At 44.6% G+C, this 20,980-nt stretch overlaps 1 protein-coding gene across 1 annotated transcript in view; it reads right to left on the bottom strand.

The window, feature by feature from the left end:
- The window catches only part of EPHX2 (epoxide hydrolase 2), a 78,724-nt gene extending 64,412 nt beyond the window's left edge, over window positions 1-14,312 (bottom strand). The window contains exon 1 of the mRNA XM_030312658.2: window positions 14,177-14,312. Within this exon, the coding sequence (XP_030168518.1) occupies window positions 14,177-14,277 (101 nt within the window). The 5' untranslated portion in view covers window positions 14,278-14,312. The remainder of the gene's footprint in view (window positions 1-14,176) is intronic.
- Window positions 14,313-20,980: the final 6,668 nt, after the last annotated feature.

The raw sequence follows: 20,980 nt of genomic DNA, 5'->3' as shown, positions 1-20,980 counted from the left end.
AATCCGGGCACAGACATGGACAGAGAGAACACCATGTGAAGACACAGGGAGAAGACAGCCATCTACAAGCCAAGGAGAGAGGCCTCGGGAGCAACCAGCCCTACCACCACCTTGATCTAGGACTTCTAGTCTCTGGAACTGTTGTGGAAGCCACCCGGTCTGCGGTACTTAATAATGGCAGCCCTAGTTATCTAACACACCTCAGTTCACATTCATCCCTTATACACAGACCCAAGGAGTAGTAGACACAGAGGGAGAGAGGTCAGCTAATTACCTTTTCACCTCCCTATACTACAAATATAAGTTTCCATTCCGATTTCCTGATAATTTCCCGCCCCCAGTGGTGGATGAGCTACCCTCACAGGGCTGGCTGGGCGACATCAGACAGATGAAGGATGGGACATACGTGGCACGTACACACATCTCTGCTCCCCCGTCCCCCTGGCTGATGTGGATAGTCTATCACCACATCCTACTCCATTGAGTCCAAATACCAGTGTGCAATCCTTCTTAATACAGTGCCCCAGGCAAAATATTTACAACGGACTGGAATTGGCAAGCCAGTTAAAATTATTTACCATTCGCAAGTAAGACAACAAACATCTCGAATCTGGGAGTTTCATTTCTGATAATAGTCAACCTACCTTTTATGCAACTAACCCTCTTGCAGGTAACAAGGATCAACTTTGCACAAAATGTACATAGATATATTTCTAGTACTTGCAGCCTTGTTCAACTTTCCAGTAATAACAATGGTGTTGCCACACCTTTGCTGTCAGTTGTCTCTTTGTAATTTATTTTTCTTTTTTTTAAGATTGTGTTTTTAAGTAATCTCTGCACCTGGCATGAGGCCCCAACTTACAACCCTGAGATCAAGAGTGGCCTGCTGTACTGACTGAGCCAGCCAGGCACCACCTACCCCAGTTGTCTTTTTTTTTTTAAACACTGTTATTAAATGGCAATTACAATACCATCAAATTCACATTTTAAGTGTATGATTCAATGATTTGTAGTAAATTTACAAAGTTGTGTAAACATCAGCACATTCCAGTTTTAGAGCATTTCCATCACCCCAAAAGATCCCTCTAGTTTGTTTTAAGTTTATTTATTTTGAGTTGGGGGGGGGGAGAGAGAGAGATCCCAAGCAGGCTCCACAGTCAGCACAAAGCCTGATGCGGGGCTCGAACCCACAAACCATGAGATCATGACCTGAACAGAAACCAAGAGTTCAACCAAGAGTTTGTTTAAGCAACTGAGCCATCCAGGCACCCCTGCCTTCCAGTTTTAAGAATCAAGAGACAATTCAACTCAACAACCTTTTATTGAGCACCTAAGGTGTATAAGACATCGTGCCAGGTGCTGTGATATAAAAATGGAAAAACAGGATTGTATTCTTAAGGAGCTTATGGGGGAACAAGGGAGGCAACCTATAGACAAATAACTAACACGCTGGATGAGTAGGATGGAAAGCAAAGGGAAAATTACTTTTGTGCCTGGAGAATGTGGGCTGATAAAAGAAAAGGAGCTGAGGGAAGAATATAATTGTAGACGAAGGAGGTACCAATGTATCTAAAACCACATCAGGCAATAATAATAATAATAATAATAATAATAATAATAATAGCAATTTGAGATAAGAACATTGTTGAATTTGAAACCACGATTTCCAAATTCTAAGGGTGGCTAGTAAGAGCCATGAATGGTGAAATGGCCATTACAGAAAATGAAATTAGTGAATCAAAAGGCAGATACATTTTTCAAGGACAAATAGTAAAATGATGAATTAAAGTTAATGAGCAAAAAGATGAGACCTGAGAGGCCAAATGCCTTCCATAAACAAACAAGAATTCTAGAAGGATAGGGATGCCTGGGTGGCTCAGTCAGTTGAGTGTCAGACTTCAGCTCAGTCTTGATGATCTCAGGGTCTGTGGGTTCGAGCCCCACGTGGGGCTCTGTGCTGACAGCTCAGAGCCTGGAGCCTGTTTTGGATTTTGTGTCTCCCTCTCTCTCTGCCCCTCCCCTGCCCGCACTCTGTCTCTCTGTCTCTATCTCTGTCTCAAAAATAAACATTAAAAAAATTTCTTTTTTTAATTTAAAAGAATTCCAGAACGATAGATCTGAGAAGCAATACAGCAATAACAGGAGAGCATTTCTCAGTACTGAAGAAAGATTTGAGTCCTCAGGTCAAAAGTATACCAATTACCAAGGCAAAATTAATGAAAAATAAAAACACAAAAAGACCCCACAACAGGCATATGTTGGAGAACTATGTCAATTCCTAGGATAAAAAAGGGTAACAACCTTTTTACAGAAAAACAGATTGACACAAAAGAAAAACAATTCAAACTAACATTAGTTGTCTATCTGCAACTATAAGTGTTAGAAGATTGTGAAGGAACCACTCACTAGACATTGAGATAAAAAGAAATAGCCCAAAAATTCTAGCCCAGACAACTTTTTTTTTTTTTAAGTTTATTTACTTTGAGAGAGAGAGAGACAGAGAAAGAGAGAGAGAATCCTAAGCAGGCTCTACACTGTCAGCGCAGAGCCCAACACAGGGCTCAATCTCACAACCGTGAGATCAGGACCCAAATCAAGAGTCTGGACACTTATCTGACTGAGCTACCTAGGTGCTTCTAGCTCCAGACAATTTATTATACATTTGTGAAGGCAAGAGAAAATCTCAGCCATGTAAAAGTAATGTTTACCATCACATGCCTTGCCAGGAAAAAAAAAAAAAGAAAGAAAAAATTCAAGAAAGATTTCCAGTCAACTAAACATAGATCAAAGTAAAAAGTTGAGAACAGGACAAATGCGGTTTATAAGAAATTGGAAATTTAAGTTTTTAAAAATATCATTTGTCATAGCATTAGAAGAAAACAGAACTAAATCTAATGAAAGAAGTTTGAGACCTCTACACTGAAAACTACAAAACTAAGAGAAATTAAAGACCTCAATAGATGGAGAGATCTGCATCAAGTTCATGAATCAGGAGACTTAATATGGTTCAGGGAAAATTCTCACCAAACTGATATAAAGATTCAATTCACTCCAATCAAAATGCCAGCAGATTTTGTGTATAAGTGTGAAAATTGGCACACTCATTATAAAATTTATCTGGAAACACAAAGGACACAGAACAACCAAATAAATCTTCGAGAATAAATACGAAGGATTTATATTATAAGATTTTAAGATTTGTTATAAAGCTATAATAATTATGACAATGTGGTATTATTGCAAACATAGACAAATTATCAAATATCAAATTAATATAACAGGGAGGCTAGAAATAGGCCTTCACATATATGGTCATTTGATTTTTCAACAAAGACACCACTAACATTTAATGTAGGAAAGATTTTTTTCATTAAATGGCATTACAGCAACTGAATATCCATGAGTGGGGGGCGGGGGGGACCTCACACCATTTACAAAATTTGCTTTGAAGTGGAACATAGACCTAAATGTGAAAGTTAAAACAATCCAGCTTCTAGAAGAAAAAGCAATATGGGCCGTCTGGGTGGCTCAGTCAGTTTAGTGTCTGACTCTTGATTTCGGCTCAGGTCATGGCCTCAGGGTTCATGAGTTCCAGCCCCACAACAGGTTCACGTTCTCTCTATGCCTCCCCCACGCATGCACACTCTCTCTCAAAATAAATAAGTAAACTTAAAAAAAAAGAAGAAAGAGCAACATCTTCATGACCTTTAAGTAAGCAAAAATTTCTTAAAAGGATACAAGAAGCACTAACATAAAACAAAACAATGATAAATTAGATGTCATTAAAATCAAGACTTTCTGTTCATCAAAGACATCATTGAGAAAGTGGTGAGTAAACCATACACATGGAGATGTTTGCAATATATACATATGACAAAGGACTTCTATCAAGAATATAAAAAGAATCCTAAATCTTTTCTCAATAAGGGAAAGATGACCCTATTGAAAAATGGGCAAACAACTTAAACAAGAATTTCACTCAAGAGAATTACCAAACGGCCAATAAGCATATAAAAAGAAGCTCAACATCATTATTCATCAGGGAAATACAAATTAAAACCACAATGAAGGGCAGGGAGTCTGGGTGGCTCGGTCGGTTAAACGTCCAACTTCAGCTCAGGTCATGATCTCGCGGTCCGTGAGTTCGAGCCCTGGGTCGGGCTCTGTGCTGACAGCTCAGAGCCTGAAGCCTGTTTCAGATTCTGTGTCTCCCTCTCTCTGACCCTCCCCCATTCATGCTTTCTCTCTCTCTGTCTCAAAAATAATTAAACATTAAAAAAAATTTTTTTTAAACCACAATGAGATGACACTATATACCCACCAGAACCACTAAATTTAAACACCCTGACAATGTCAAGGACTTATGACCTTGTGGAGAAAGTGAAACTCTCTTCCACTGTTGGTAGGAGTATAATTTGATAGCAGTTTAGAAAATAGCAGTTACTAGGGCGCCTGGGTGGCTCATTGCTTAAGCATCCGATTTTGGCTCAGGTCATGATCTCGCAGCCCGTGAGTTCAAGCCCCGCATCGGGCTTTGTGCTGACACCTCAGAGCCTGGAGCCTGCTTTGGATTCTGTGTCTTCCTCTATCTCTGCTCCTCCCCTGCTCATTCTCTCTCTCTCTCTCAAAAATAAATAAACACTAAAAAAAAAAGAAAGAAAGAAAATGGCAAAATAAGCACTTTGATATCAACACAGGGCACATACCTCTATGCAATAAAGTTATAAGGCACACACACCTTTATGCAACGATTAAGATGGCATTGAAAAATGCAAAACTAAGAGAGTGGGGATGGTATCAGGACAGCACACTGAGCACGTATCTATTTCTCTTTCTGCCTAAAATCCCACTAAGAGCATACAAAAGATACCCTTAAGAGATTTAAAAAGAAAAATGACTTCCATCGTTAAGAAAAACAAGAAAACGTAAATTATCGGACTAAAAAGTATGAGAAAATCTGGAAGACAGATGTAGCTTGGAACATATGGACTAAAAAAAGGGAGAAAGGAGGAAAACAAGAGCCCGAACATGTGAAAAGAAGTCTACTGTTGTTCTTTCCCCATGAAGTCCCAGGGCAGGTTCAAAGTCACTGTCAATAAACTCCATGAGTAGAAAGTGGACTCGGAGACTTCTGACAGCTGAGCTGGTGCCTCCCCTCCCTGCTACCATTTCATTTATTCACTAACAAACACTCACTGAGCACCTTCTATGTGCCAGGCACTGTTAGAGGCAACATGGAAGAAGGAGTGAACAAAAATCTCTCTTCAGGAGCTCACATTCTAGTGGGGGGAGAAAGAGAATAAACTGGTAAATTACACAGAGTGTTAGTGATACTGAGAAAAATTAAGTTGTAAAGGAGGCAGACAGTGTTCTAGCCATTACTGCTACCTAAAACATCAGCCCCAAACCTGTGGCTTAAAACAATCAGTCATTTTATTATCTCTCAAGGTTTCTGCGGGTCAGGAATTAGGGAAGGGCTCAGATGGGAGGTTCTGGCTGGGGATCTCTCCTGTGTCCGCAGACAGCTAGAACTGGATGGGGGAAGGGAAGGGCTGAAGCAGCTGGGGGCTGACCAGGTATGTCTCTTTTCAAGCAGTCTCAGGGCCTCTCCGAGCGGTCTCCCCAAGTCAGTTGGTGTCAAAAAGAAAACCACAGGCTCCAAACACAGTTACTTTCCTTAAGGCCCCACATCAGTAAGACTTCCTTCTTACCTAAATGGAGTTTCAGTCTCCACCCCAAAAATGGAGTTTTGGCCTCCACCCCAATCACTCCGTTGGCCTTCCTGGGGACCAGTCCCAACCATGAAGATTTGTAAGCTCCCCCCATGAGTCACCTCACTGCCTAGCAATGGCACTCCTCTCCCTCAGGAAATTCGAAGGGCTTTAGAAGCTCCGTGCTAGGAACCCAGGACAAACACCAGACAAATTCTTCATTATACAAAAAATAAAGACACCAATAAACATGCATGCTGATAGAAAAGGTTCTATTAATGGAATAAATTACTATATATGCACATTAAAAAATCATAGGTAGGGGCGCCTGGGTGGCTCAGTCAGTTAAGCATCCAACTGACACTCAGGTCATGATCTCATAATTCATGAGTTCAAGTCCCACATTGGGCTCTGCGCTGACAACATGGAGCCTGCTTGGGATTCCCTCTCTCTCTCTCTCTCTCTCTCTCTCTCTCTCTGCTCCTCCCCACCTCATGCTTTCTCTCTCTCTCAAATAAACTTAAAGAATAAATAAAAATAAAATAATTACAGCTTACCTTAAAGAGATAAGAAACAAAATGTACCCATAAGAAGACTAGAAATAAAATGTTCCCCCCCCCCCCCCGTTAAACTGGAGAAAAAGAAAACTTGGTCAACACAACTACAGACAGGAAAAAGAGGAATAAAGGAAGAAATAGCAGAAGCGGTGGTTAAGTAGAAAACACAAAACATCATGGTAGGAATCAATCAAAGTGACAAACAATCCAGGACAAAAATGGGAAAACAGCGTAACAGGTAAATACCAAAGGAAGAGCTACAAATGGCCAATTAAAATGAATAGTGAAGAGGAAAATGAAAACTTGCACAGTAGGGTGCTATTTTTCACCCATCTGCATGGCAAAAATTTAAAAGGGTCATCCCCGCTGCAGGGAGGCTCTGGGGCTGGGTTTCTGATATGCTGTCAGGAAAGGGACAGTGTTTTTACAGAAGGCTTTGGCAGAATCCATCAATAACTTACATGTAAATGCACTTTCACCTGATGTTTCCACTTTTAGCAAACTACCCTAGGGAGCTATTGCAGGGACACTGTAACATTGATGATTAAGAAATAACAAAATGTCCATCAAGAGGGAAAATGTTTAAATAAACGATGGCACTTCCACGTTGTGGAATACTATGGAGTGGTTAAAAAAAGGAAAAGTAGATATATATAAATAGACACAGGAAGATGTCCAATTGTTAAATGAAGTAATTGAAACTAAGCAAATTAAGTAAAAAAAAAAAAAAAAAAAAAATTAAGGCCTAGAACAGTACGTGTGCCACAATCCTATTGTTTTTTTTTTTTTAATCTTAGCTTTCTACCAATCTACCAAACTCCACACCCGAAAAACAAATAATCCAGTGAAGAAATGGGCAGAAAACATGAATAGACACTTCTCCAAAGAAGACATCCAGATGGCCAACAGGCACATGAAAAGATGCTCAATGTCGCTCCTCATCAGGGAAATACAAATCAAAACCACACTCATATCACCTCATGCCAGTCAGAGTGGCCAAAATGAACAAATCAGGAGACTATAGATGCTGGAGAGGATGTGGAGAAACGGGAACCCTCTTGCACTGTTGGTGGGAATGCAAATTGGTGCAGCCGCTCTGGAAAACAGTGTGGAGGTTCCTCAAAAAATTAAAAATAGATCTACCCTAGGACCCAGCAGTAGCACTGCTAGGAATTTACCCAAGGGATACAGGAGTGCTGATGCATAGGGGTACTTGTACCCCAATGTTTATAACAGCACTCTCAACAATAGCCAAATTATGGAAAGAGCCTAAATGTCCATCAACTGACGAATGGACAAAAAAGATGTGGTTTATATACACAATGGAATACTACTTGGCAATGAGAAAGAATGAAATATGGCCTTTTGTAGCAAGTTGGACGGAACTGGAGAGTGTTATGCTAAGTGAAATAAGTCATACAGGGATACAGATACCATGTTTTCACTCCTATGTGGATCCTGAGAAACTTAATGGAAGACCATGGGGGAGGGGAAGGACAAAAAAAAAGAGATTAGAGTGGAAGAGAGCCAAAGCATAAGAGACTCTTATTGATGGGGGGTGGGAGGGAAGAGAGGGTGGGTGATGAGCACTGAGGAGGGCACCTGTTGGGATGAGCACTGGGTGTTGTATGGAAACCAATTTGACGATAAATTTTATATTAATAAAAAAAAAATAAACCTAGCTATCTACCAAACTACCTACGTACCAAACCGTGCATCGATGTGCCTGCAAATTCAGATAAGCAAGTGACAGACTGACAAGGCCTTATCTGAAACCTCAGAACCAGAGGAGTTTCAAAAGTCAGAACTGTTCAGACTGTAACGGTAAAGAACTGGGGGATATACCATGGTAAGTAACCCCTCCAGGAGGGTCTGGGGCAGCCCTCTTAATCAAAACCATTAGTATTTCTGTGGTGAAATGTGTGACTACTCACAGCAATGGGATAAAAATGAAAAATAGCCCCATACTTGTTCAGTTCGGATTTACTACCAAAACGAGGTCAGATCTTGTGGTCAAATGAAGTCAGGCCCAGGTTTTGCTATAAAGAATTATGGGGGTGGGGGGGTGGCGCCTGGGTGCTCAGTCAGTTAAGTGTCCAACTTCAGCTCAGGTAATGGTCTCATGGTTGGTGGGTTTGAGTCTCGTGTCAGGCTCTCTGCTATCAGCACAGCACAGTCTGTTTTGGATCCTGCGTCTCCCCCTCTCTCTGTTCCTCCCCCGCTTGTACTTTCTCTCAAAAATAAACACACAAAAAAAAGAATTACGGGGGGGGGACCCTCTAAAAACCCCCTTGGTTTTGGATTAAATGAACTAGGTATCAACCACGATTACAGGGATGGGGAGAGGAAGAGGAAGAAGAGGGACCTGCATTCCTTTTTTTTTTTTTTTTTTTTTTTTTTGAGAGAGAGAAAGAGAAAGCGAGCGAGCAAGGGCAGGGGAGGGCAGAAGGAGAGGGAGAGAGAGAGAATCCTGAGTAGGCTCCACACGGCCAGAGCAGAGCCCGATGCAGGGCTCGAACCCACAAACCATGAGATCATGACTCAAGCCAAAAATCCAGAGTCAGACATTTAACCGACTGAGCCATTGAGGCGCCCCAGGACTTGCATTACTTTTCTGTGCTATTCTGTTAGTTTGAAAATTTTCATAACAAGGATGCATCTGTGTATTAGTTGTGAAGTTAAAACCTATGTGTAAAAGAAAATAAAGAGAAAGATGCTTCAGAGATAATTTAAAATCCCAGAGGTAGTAAGTAACAGGCATAAAGCCACTACAAATCTGGGAGCTGCCCCCGGAGCTCCTGGAGGCATTCAACAAATACTTCCTGATATAGCACGCAGGATACAGATAAGAAGACCTGATTCTCAAATACCCTTTCTGTATTTGCTGACCCCTTGTTTCTCTTGCTACAAAAACATTTACTGAGCACTGCATACAGCAAACACCTCGGGTTCTAGCACATACATTTTTCTTTTTTGTTTGTTTATTTTTATTTATTTATCTAGAGGGGGTGGGGGGAGCACAAGCAGGGGAGGGGCAGAGAGTGAGGGAGAGAGAATCCCAAGCAGGCTCCGTTCAGCTAGCACAGAGCCCGATGTGGGGCTCGAACTCGTGAACTGTGAGATCATGACCGGAGAGGAAGTGAAGAGCCGGACACAACCAACTGAGCTGCCCAGCGCCCCCTTGAACATACAGTTTTGAAAGGACCTGATACTCTCCCCATCCCTGGTGTTCAGGCCAAGTGCACTGGGTGGACCTTCCATAACAAAGCTGTGTGCGAAGGTATTACGTGAAACACGACTGTCTACACAGCGGATCTGGATCTCAGGGCGCCATCCTGGCTCCTCTAGATCACGTCAGCCTCAGCTGTCAAGGTGACCCCCATCTCCAGCACCCCGACCCTCACAGGACACTGGTCCGAGGGGGTCACCGCCAAGAGTGGAGTCTCCCCGTCCCTCCTCCTGCCGTGCGATGCCACCGATGCCCACTGGAAGAAGCTGCACCCTCCTGTTCCAGGCCAGGTATTCAGGCATCTCCACTGCTGGAGTTCAGGATGGCCGCCCAGGCCCCCATCACCTTGTCCTCTGGCAGGGATGTACGGATGTCCAGGACCCTCCCACCCTCTCTCCCTCACGGCTTCGGCACAAGGCTCTCGGGCCTCCTTGGATCCCCACTGGGCCCTTCAGCACAGCTTCCTCACCTTCCATGCCTGTGACCTCGCTCAGAGAAGGACTCGCTCACTTCAGCTCCAACCGCTGCCGGGCTTCACCGTCACCCCGCCTGCTCTACCAGCAAGCGCCTGAACTCCCGGGTCTCAAGCGAGCATCAGCCTCTTTCCTCTGACCGGTGTACCTGACCCATCACCCCAACAACCGGCTACCTTGCATTCGAGCACCTGTGATTTTACCTCCCCTCCACCCCAGCTCAAAACCCCTGAGACAGTCACCGGCTATCCAAGTAGGTACACGCTCAGCCTGACTTTCCTGTCTCACTACAGCACAGGAACAAGCAACTCCCCTACTTGTCTCCCACGACGTCCCTCATCTCTGGCCACACTCAATCTTCTAGTGCACATTCCAAGCTTTCCACCCCCCATCCCCCAAGCCTTTGCTCGTGCTGCTCCCTTCATCTGGAAGGTTCTCCCTTCACATCTCTCCCCATCAACCTCTTACCAGTCTTCTCAGGCTCTGCCTCCACTAAGGCTTTCCTGGTTCTCCAGCTTAGGCCTAATCTGTCCCTCTTTTGAACCACCCAAAAACTTTGTCCCTCTGATGGCACTGCCTTCATCTTGAGCTCTGGCCATCTGTGGATGTCTGAGTTTGCATATCGGATGCCAAGCACGTTGAAAAATGTACAGTGTAAGGCAGGCTCTTCAGGCTCACCTTTTTTTTTTTTTCTTTCCATGTTTATTTATTTAAATTTTTTTTTAACGTTTATTTATTTTTGAGACAGAGAGAGACAGAGCATGAACGGGGGAGGGGCAGAGAGAGAGGGAGACACAGAACCGGAAGCAGGCTCCAGGCTCTGAGCCATCAGCCCAGAGCCCGACGCGGGGCTCGAACTCACGGGCCGCAAGATCGTGACCTGGCTGAAGTCGGACGCTTAACCGACTGCACCACCCAGGCGCCCCACCATGTTTATTTATTTAAGAGCAAAAGAGAGTGAGAGAGCCCAAGGGAGTGGCAGAGAGAAAGAATCCCAAGTAGTCTCCGGGCTGTCGGTGCAGGGCCCCATATGGAGCTTGAACTCATGAACTGCACGCAAGATCATGACCTGAGCCAAACTCAAGAGTCGGATGCTTAACCAACTGAGCCACCGAGGTGCCCCAGGCTTACCTGCTGAATGAATACCTTCCCGGTTAGTTCCCAGACCCCAAAGGCTAAGAAGGTCAAGATTATGGACTCTGACCTCCTGGCACCAGCTAGCTTTGCTATCTCCTGTTTTATGACTGCTGGGAATGATCTTAACCACGGTCACAGAGGGAGTGCAAGAGTCTTTGCAACTATAAACAGAATATGCCTAATGGAGCACTTTACACATGCACGAGACTTTTATAAAGAAATGTGTCACAATACAGCTGTCCATCCACCTTACATGTTACCTAATTTAACCCTCACAAAAATTTCTAGAAGGCATTTTCTTATTTTAACATGAAGACTAGGGTTATAGAGGAGTTGACTAAGACTAAAACAGATTAAACAAGGTTACCCAGCAGTACATGTTAGAACTGAGATTTTTAATCTGGGCCTGACTCAGAGATGAGTGCTCTCTTCAATACCCCACATTTGTAAACTTGTCTACTTGTATCCTCACAAGTCATGTTCACCCCCACATTGATGAGATCACAGGCACAAATATAGCTCGCAGCTTACTCTCTTTTCAGGCCTTTTAAAAATAAAATCAAATTTATGAGTCAAAAGGAAGCAAAACAACACTATGGTTAAAAGGGTTTCTAAACTCACTAGGGAACCTGGATGGCTCATTTGGTTAAGTGTCCAACTTGGGTTCAGGTGATGATCTCGTGGTTTGTGGACTTGAGTCCCACGTCAGGCTCTGTGCTGACAGCTCAGAGCCTGGAGCCTATTTCAGATTCTGTGTCTCCCTCTCTCTGCCCCGCCCCCCCACTCACGCTCTCCCTCAAAAATAAATGAATATTTAAAAAAAATAATAAAAAAATAAAAATAAAAAATAAAACTCACTAATCCTCCCTCAGCTTCTCGCTCCTATAAATGATCTGAATTGGACAAGCCTGGATCAAAGGTGGCCTTCCATTTTCAATCCTTCTCTCAAATCCTAATGACCTGGGATGTGATTATTCTGATTGTGGACTCTGTAGGCACAGAGTTTATTCTGTTGTTTGTGTTTACTGACAACAAATAATTACTGACACACTTATTATTGATGTGACATATTGATATCAATTTATTGTTGACATACTTATCAGTGTAGTTACTCACCGCCTACAGACTGGTATCTTTCCCTGTACAATAGCCAAGGGAGTGGGAAGTCATGATGAACCAGAGAGGAAAGAATCCTAAACAGGGAGGCAGAAAAACTGGTTCCATGGCTGCCTGTGTCTAATTACTACAGAGATCAAGCGAATCCTCTGCTAAGCTTCAGTTTCCATACTGTAGGAGTAAGGGCTGCTCTAGATTCTGAGACCCCTTTTGGCTTGGCAGGCTTGCACTAACCAGTCTTTTATCATTGATACAACAGGACAGAAAGTCCTGCTGGTCTTTAGTATCACAAGAATTCTAGAATGGGGCATGTTCTGTATTGGTTTGATATGATTTCAAATCCACAACAAAGACCCCCCCCCCCCCAAAAATGAAGTTGTTAGATGTGAAGCTGTTTTGAAAGGAGGGAAGCTGTAACAGAAAGTCGGTAACTGGTCTTCTGGTCCTATGCCCTTGATAAGCCCTCAGTAGCTCAACTGCTGACAGCCTCACTGGATGTCAATCAGTAAAAAAAACTGAAGAAGCCATTCGGAGAGTCTGTGAATACTCTGCAGAGTATTTGGTCAGTGCTGAGGGGCTCTGCTCCTCTAAATAGCTCTCCCAAGCCCTTGGGGCAATTAGCTTTTGCCCTGATGAATAGCCGCCAGCTGGGGAAGAAAGTCCTCCTGCCCACGAATGCTGGTGCCATCGTTCCCTTAGCAACATGCTCTGGCGACAGGGGACTCTGACTTTTGCACCAGCAAGCTGGAGGGCAGCTCTCAATTGGCTACACCATCTCCCACAAGTGCAAACTCAAACAACTAAATTTGGACCTCATTTGGATCCAGTTCAGATCTCCTTAACTAGAACAAGAATGGGATTAATCAATCATTGTTTGCAAGTATGCTGTTTATTGGTTTATGAAGGGACATTATCCTGCATGCTATTGGCTTGTGAAATACCCACAGCGAACCAGTGTTAAACAAACTGCAGACAAAAACAAACTCAATCTCTGAGCATTAATTTGCCATGAAACAAAACAGGGCACAATTCTCAAAGCTTCCACCCTCTACTTATTCTTGCCACTAGTTCAGAATTTCGTTTTTGTGGGTGTTGCCAGAGTGATCTCTCTTTCTTCCTTTCTTTCTTAATGTTTTAAACAAACAGGCTTTCCTTCCTTCTCACTATAGGAGAAACACATGTTCATAAGCAGATATTTGCACTTAGAAAATGCAAAAAGTAGAAAAATGAAGGAAATAATTCATAATCTCACCTGGGATTAACAATCCCGAGGATATTCTGGAATACTTCTAGACGTTTTTCAGCATTTTTCAGCATATAGCTCTTCTTCCCCCATAATTGAAACCATGTTGTATTAATTGTTTTACATTCTGGTGGGTGGTTTTTGTTTGTTTGTTTGTTTGTTTTTTCCCAATTATCAGAACAGGTCTTTCTTTTCTGGTGTTATTGAAATCTCATGCTGAACATTTCTCTTCACAGGTGACGCTTCCTAGTCCATCATTTCCCAGCGATTCGGCTTTGGGGCTGTTTCTCTAGTTTGCTCATCTAGTACGTGAACGGCAACGCACAGAACTTTTTTCTCTTGCAAACTTCAGCGCGTCTTTTAAGACCCATTCCATTACACAGACTTAGGGGACAGCAGATGGCGCGGCGAGCAGTTCCCCTCCCTTTGGGAAAAGCCTTCAATACTCAGGGCAATTGTGGAGTCTTTAGAGAGATTTAATTACTCAGTATTCAGAAAGACAATGGGTCTACTGACATGCTCGGGTATTTTCGGGCCGGGTAATTGTTTTAACCTTTAGCAGGGCTCTCGCCCTAAGCAATGTGAAAGCACGGCCTGAGGTCCCCAGAGGCAGCTTCTCGGCGGGGTCCCGCCCCCTGCCGCGCCGCCTCCCCCTCCCCCCCTACCCTTCGCCGGTAAGCCCTTTTCTGGCCCGGCGCCGGCTCCCTTACCTGGGCAGCGCCAACTCCTCCTCCGCGCGGCCGAAGGCCCCGGCCAGCGAGGGCAGCGCCAGGACCCCGTACAGGTCGAACAGGGCCGCGCGCAGCGCCATGGCGGCCTGCGCCACCACCTCCGGCCCCGCACAAAGCGCCCGGGGTGAGCGGAGGTCTGGGGTGGTATTGAAGCGGCAGGCCGCCGGGACCCCACCCACTTGTGGAGCGCGGCCCCGCCCCTGCCCCGCCCCCGCCCCGCCCCCTGTCCTGGTCGGGCCGGGGTCGCGTCCCAGGCGGAAAGCGGACCTGTGTCCGCGGCCTGTCGGGGCTGAGCGCTTCACGCCAATTTGCCAGACTTTCACCGGACCGAGCAGGCCTGAGACAGGGGACGTCTGAAAAAGAGCCAGGGGCCACAGACTTTCAAGTGCGCGCGTGTGTTGCCAAAAGCTGCGTTCAATATTTGGATCCTTTGATGTGCGTTTCCCTTGGCCTAGCCACTAAACTAATAGCTTTGTTGCCCTCCTTTCGGTGCGTATATTTACAGACCCCTCACTATCCTGAGCACGCTCCCCTAGTCGCACACTTATCTGTCAAGGCAAAATGTGTTTCCAGAATAAAATATGCTCCGGGTATGGTATGCCAACTCAGAATACATTCATTCCAATCTCTTGTGGAACGAGGCTTACTTATTACTCCTTTGTACATGCTACTTGTACTAATGCTCCTAAAAGTGTTCCCGGCTTTGTTTTATTTAAAAAAATTTTTTTTAACATTTATTTACTTTTGAGACAGGAAGCGACAGAGCATGAACGGGGGAGGGTCAGAGAGAGAGGGAGACACAGAATCTGAAACAGGCTCCAGGCTCTGAGCTGTCAGCACAGAGCCCGACCCGGGGCTCGAACTCACGGACCGCGAGATCATGACCTGAGCTGAAGTTGGACGTTTAACCGACTGAGCCACCCAGGCACCCCTCCCGGCTTTGTTTTAAATCACAGAAGACCCTCTTCTGGTTGGCTCCTTTGTTTCTGGACTTTGCTTAGGAGTGTCTGAGCTGTCCTCGCTGTAGAGGGGTCCTTGGACCCCTCCTGCGTCTGTAGTGTAGCTCTGTGAATTAAAACATGCTTTTGGCCTATGGGGCCCCTGAGTGCCTCAGTCAGTTAAGCATCTGACTCTTTCTTTTTTTTTCTTTTTAGTTTCAGAGTTTAGTTTATTTATTTTTTTATTATGAAATTTATTGTCAGACTCGTTTCCATACAACACCCAGTGCTCATCCCAACAGGTGCCCTCCTCAATGCCCATACCCACCCTCTCCTCCCTCCCACCCCCCATCAACCCTCAGTTTATTCTCAGTTTTTCAGAGTCTCTTATGCTTTGGCTCCCTCCCTCTCTTAACTTTTTTTTTCCTTCCCCTCCCCCATGGGTTTCTGTTAAGTTTCTCAGGATCCACATAAGAGTGAAAACATATGGCATGTGTCTTTCTCTGTAAGACTTTTTTCACTTAGCATAACACTTTCCAGTTCTATCCACGTTGCTACAAAGGGCCATATTTCATTTTTTCTCATTGCCAAGTAGTATTCCATTGTATATATAAGCCACAACTTCTTTATCCATTCATCAGTTGATGGACATTTAGGCTCTTTCCATAATTTGGCTATTGTTGAAAGTGCTGCTGTAAACATTGGGGTACAAGTTTCAGAAAGCATCTGACTCTTGATTTAGGTTCAGGTCCTGAGAGATTCTCTCCTTCTCTCTCTGCCCCTCCCTCCCTCCCTCTCTCTCTAAATAAATAAATAGACATTTAAGAAAACAAAAACAGGGGTGCCTGGGTGGCTCAGTCGGTTAAGCCTCCAACTTCAGCTCAGGTCATGATCTTGTGGTTTGTGAGTTGAAACCCCACATCGGGCTCTGTGCTGACAGCTCAGAGCCTGGAGCCTGCTTCCGATCCTGTGTCTCCTTCTCTCTCTGCCCCTCCCCTGTTCACGCTCTGTCTCTTAATAATAAATAAATGTTAAAAAAAATTTTTTTTTTAAAAACACAAAAACAAAAACCATGCTTTTGGCCTAGTTGCTCCAACTTGCCTACAGCTCGCCTCAAGACACGGACACTAGAGACCTCCCTGTTGAATGTGCCATTTGTGAATTTATCCAAGATATTCTCCCTCATTTGGCTAGAACAATGTTGTGAAAGATCATCAGACTCCTTACTGAAATCAAGCGGTATTGACCGATACCATACTTTGCATCTACAAATCATCAATCTGGTGAAGAAGAACAACGAATTTGTTTCGGGTGTTTTGTTCTGGTGAACTATGACCATGCTTACTTCTCTTGTCTTCCAACCTCTTCCAGGATCTGCTGTAATGCCCCCGATTTCGAATCCGAGAGACCACCAAGGAGCCGATACCGATGCAAACGCATGAGGGTTTATTTGCAAGCTTGAGCTTGGGCCCAAGTATACCCGACAGAGCGGAGCAGGGACTTGGACCCCTAGGTTGAAAGGCACAGCAGTTTTATAGGGGCCAGTGGCCAATGAGATTGTAACACACACAGAAAGTTGCATAGTCATGTTAGTCCACATGCAGGTGGCCAATTGAATTATAATTTACCCTATAGTAACTGTTTGAACTAGCCTATCACTCTGGTCAGAATTGGCGCGCAAGTTTGGCGGGCAAAAGGCGGGGTTTACATTCTTTGGCGGTTAGGGGTTCTGCATTCCTATTTGAGCCCGTTTCCAGTAAGGGTATGCTCAACGGCTTGACTAGGGTGGGGGAGTGTCTTAAGCAATAAGTAGGTCATGTGGGGGTTATACATGAGATGGTGGGTGTAGCACAAAATGGAGTTAGTCTTGCTCTGCTTGTCCAGGGGTAGGGGATTTTTGTTAAATTCCTTGGGTCCCACACTGCCTGAGACTGATAGTAATGCTTTCTTCCTTTTTTTTTTTTTTTTAAGTTTTATTTATTTATTTATTTATTTATTTATTTATTTATTTTGAGAGAGAGACAGAGAGACAGAGAGACAGAGAGAGAGAGAGAGCAGGGGGCAGGGCAGAGAGAGAAGAGAAGGGGACTGAGGATCCTAAGCAGGCTCTGTGATGACAGGCAGGGGCTCAAACTCAGCCTTGAGATAGTGACCTGAGCCAAAGTTGGATGTTCAACCGTTCAACCGACTGAGCCATCCAGGCGCCCCAACAATATGAACCCACTTAAATTAAATCTCCAACTTAGACTTTACTTTGGTCTCTAAACTCACACATCCAACCTCTTACTGAACATCTCCCCTTGAATATCGAGCAGGTATCTTGAATTTATCGTGACCGAAACAGAACTCTTGGTACATTCTTACCTCTTAACCCTGTTAATCCCAATACATTCTCAGTCTACTAAATGGCACCCCCATTCACTCAATCACTCAGCTGAAAGAACTCGGAGCTTCTTCTGGATTTCTGGCTCCCCACTAAGCTGTGTATTCTTGAACTCAGTCCCAGTGGTGTCCAGTTGAGTAGGGCAGAGGTAATAGCTTCTGGTTCAGTGGTGTTTTTTGGGAGTCTTTCTTAAAGGCTCACCCTGGAGCTCACTTCCCCACTGCTTGCAAAGATTTTGTAGGTTCCTAGTAGCCTGAATTACATCTCTTTCTATTTAAATTAACTAGAGTAGTTTCTGCCATCTGGTGCAGTACCATTTAGGAATACATATACATATATGTTTGTAAATGTAGCAAAGCAAAGAGGAAGGACACCCTGACAGAACTGGATTTTGTAAATCCCCCTTCTGAGAAGGAACGTAAGAAACACAGAATCTGAGACTTCCTTTTAAGATGGGAATAATTGCTTGTTAATAGGAAATTATGAAGCTATCACGGACACCCTTGTTTATTCAGGGGCAGTAAAGTAGTAAATTGACGTGGTGTGGAATATTCTATAATACCTTGTGAGTTACAGAATGCCCTGGCTGAATTGCTTAGGCAAGGTGTAGAGGTCTCAATGGCATTTTACTGTGCTCTGCTCTTTCTCTTGGGTAATACTTCCCCCATGTTTTCTGCTACCCACGGTGTAGGAAGAGAAGAGCTCACTCAGCTGGGCTATGGAAATCTTTACTGAAATGTAAATCCTACCCCTTATGTCTGCTAATTTTAATATTTATAAGGGGCGCCTGGGTAGCTCAGTCGGTTAAGTGTCCCACCCACTTCTACTTCGGCTCAGGCCATGATCTTGTGGTCTGTGAGTTCGAGCTCTGCATTGGGCTCTGTGCTGACAGCTCAGAGCCTGGAGCCTGCTTGGGATTCTGTGTCTCCCTCTCTCTCTGCCCCTCCCCCTCTCGTGCTCTGCCTCTCTTGCTCTCAAAAATAAATAAAGCATAAAACCATGAGATCATGACCTGAGCCGAAACCCAGAGTCAGACACTTAACCAACTGAGCCACCCAGGCACCACAAGTTCTCTAAACCCACATTCCACCTGAAGCTTTGTCTTTCTTTAGTGCAGCAAATGAATTTCTTTAATTCATCAACAAATAATATATTAAGCACTTTCTGGCACTTGGGTTTCATTGGTAAATAAAACAGACAAAAATAGGGACTAAGAAGCTTCTATTGTAGTGGGATGATGAATTCAAGGAATTTCTAGTTGCTTCTGGGGCAATGAATGAGGACATTAGAAATATTTATGGTGGCTACTTGTCATTTTTCTTAGTTATTATTATTATTTTTTTTACTTCCCAACATCTATAACCTCTTCCTACTTTTGAAGAATTCTACCTTGCAGTGGACATCTGTCATTTAGAGATGCACAGTGTCCTTTGAACATCATGTCTCTCCTGTGATAGCTCTCACGTTTTAAGTTCTTCCTTCTCAAGATAGACTCCATGAACACCCTGTTTCCTAGGCTTCCGTAATGCTGTTCATGTGACATGGGCTCTGCCCTTCAACCTTCTTGCCTGTGATTTGAGTGTGAGAACAAGCAACTTGAAGCAACAGATGTGTGAGCTGGAACTTTCTTCCAGCAATAGCAGTGGCAGAAGCATCTAGTGTTTCTGGGGAGGATAGTGTGGAACTTCCCCAGTCTAATCCTATATACTTGGTGTGGACGAAGAGACACAAGGGTGGCTTCCTAAAAATTGTACCATGGTGTGGTTTGCTGTCACTACATTGTTCTTAGTTGTGCGGTTTCCTAGCCTGCTTCTCTTTTCCTCCCTCAGATTCTGTGAGCACGCCTTGAACTAGGGTGAAGGTCTGTGAGTCAGGTTCAGCAGATTAGATGCACCCAGCCCAGGCTTTATAGCAGGAGGGAAGAGGGACAGAGGGGAGGGTTTTGGTTGGCTATTTGGGGGCAGCAGCAATATCCAAGGTCCTCAGCCGACAGGGACAATGCAGGCCATGTGACCCTCAGCATTCAGCAACAGAAGCAGCACTGTGTTTCCAAGTCTGGTCTGGGGTGATTTTGATGGTTGGCCTTCTCTACTACTAGTTTTCCAGGTTTGGTTCTCTAAGCTTCCAAGGGGCCTCACCAATAGCCTGTCACTAAATATATTCTCTGCCTAGATCAGCCAGTGTAGGCACCTCTTACTCCTCACCAATTCTCAAAACCCTTCTACTGTGCCTTCTGGAACTTTCTGGAACTCACCATGCCCTCTGGAACTTCAGGGTCATCATCAGCAAGATTCACTCCTTCCCCTAATCTCTTTTCTATTGTCTTGCTCTTCTTGCTCTCAAGATGTGCAAGTCTCAAATGTGGCTCTCCTCTGAGGCACCTGCTTCCACTGTTCTCCCCCCTCCCCTTGTGTCACTGGGAAGGGGGAGGGGGAGACGAACTTTCAGTCCTCATCGCTGCACCCCGATCACCTCTGAAGACCCACAATATTAATCTCAACTCAGCCAACTGTTCTACACTACACCCAACTACTCCACTACTCTTCCCTTGTCTGGTCTCTCACGTGATCTCCTGGGAGACTGAGTGACACATTCCTTTCTCCCCTCAGTCTCCAATGCTTTCCCCCATTCTTGCTCTCAGCCAGTGTCTTTGCTTCCCACTGCACTGAGAAAATTGGAGCAATCAGAAAACTTCCACAGACTCCCACCTGTCTGTTGACTCACCCTGGACCTGTGGCTGCTTCAACTCCATCTCCTCTCCAGCCACACTGAGCAGCTGCCTCTGCTCCTGGCTAAGGCTGACTCTTCCTGTGAGACACTGAATTTGGTACTCTTGTAGGCACAAGGACAACTCCTCGCCCCATCACCAGTTATCTCCTCTCCTGGATCATCCCATTCACATGCCGACCGTTATGGATGGAATGAATGTATGTGTCCCCTCCCCCCCAGTCTGTATGTTGAAGCCCGAGTGTGATGGTATTTGGAGGCAGGGCCTTTGGGAGGAAATTAGGGTTAGTTGAGGTCATGTGGGTAGGTCCCATGATGGGATTAGCGTCCTTATTTATTTTATTTTTAATTTTTTAATGTTTTACTAATTTTTGAGAGAGAGAGAGAAAGACAGAGTACAAGTGGGGGAGGGGCAGAGAGAGAGAGGGAGACAGAATCCACAAAACAGGCTCCAGGCTCTGAGCTGTCAGTACAGAGCCTGATGTGGGGCTCGAACCCGTGAACCGCGAGATCATGACCTGAGCCGAAGTCAGATGCTTAACCGACTGAGCCACCCAGGTGCCCCTAGTGTCCTTCTTTAAAAAGGCACCAGAGAGGCACCTGGGTGGCTCAGTTGGTTAAGGGCCATCTTTGGCTCAGGTCATGATCTCGTGGCTTGTGAGTTCGAGCCCCGTGTCGGTCTCTGTGCTGACAGCTCAGAGCCTGGAGCCTGTTTCAGATTCTGTGTCTCCCTCT

Source organism: Lynx canadensis, chromosome B1 (assembly GCF_007474595.2).
Source record: "Lynx canadensis isolate LIC74 chromosome B1, mLynCan4.pri.v2, whole genome shotgun sequence".
NCBI lineage: Eukaryota > Metazoa > Chordata > Mammalia > Carnivora > Felidae > Lynx > Lynx canadensis.
The sequence above is the reverse complement of the archived record's forward strand: the minus strand, read 5'-3'. Positions and strand labels throughout refer to the sequence as shown.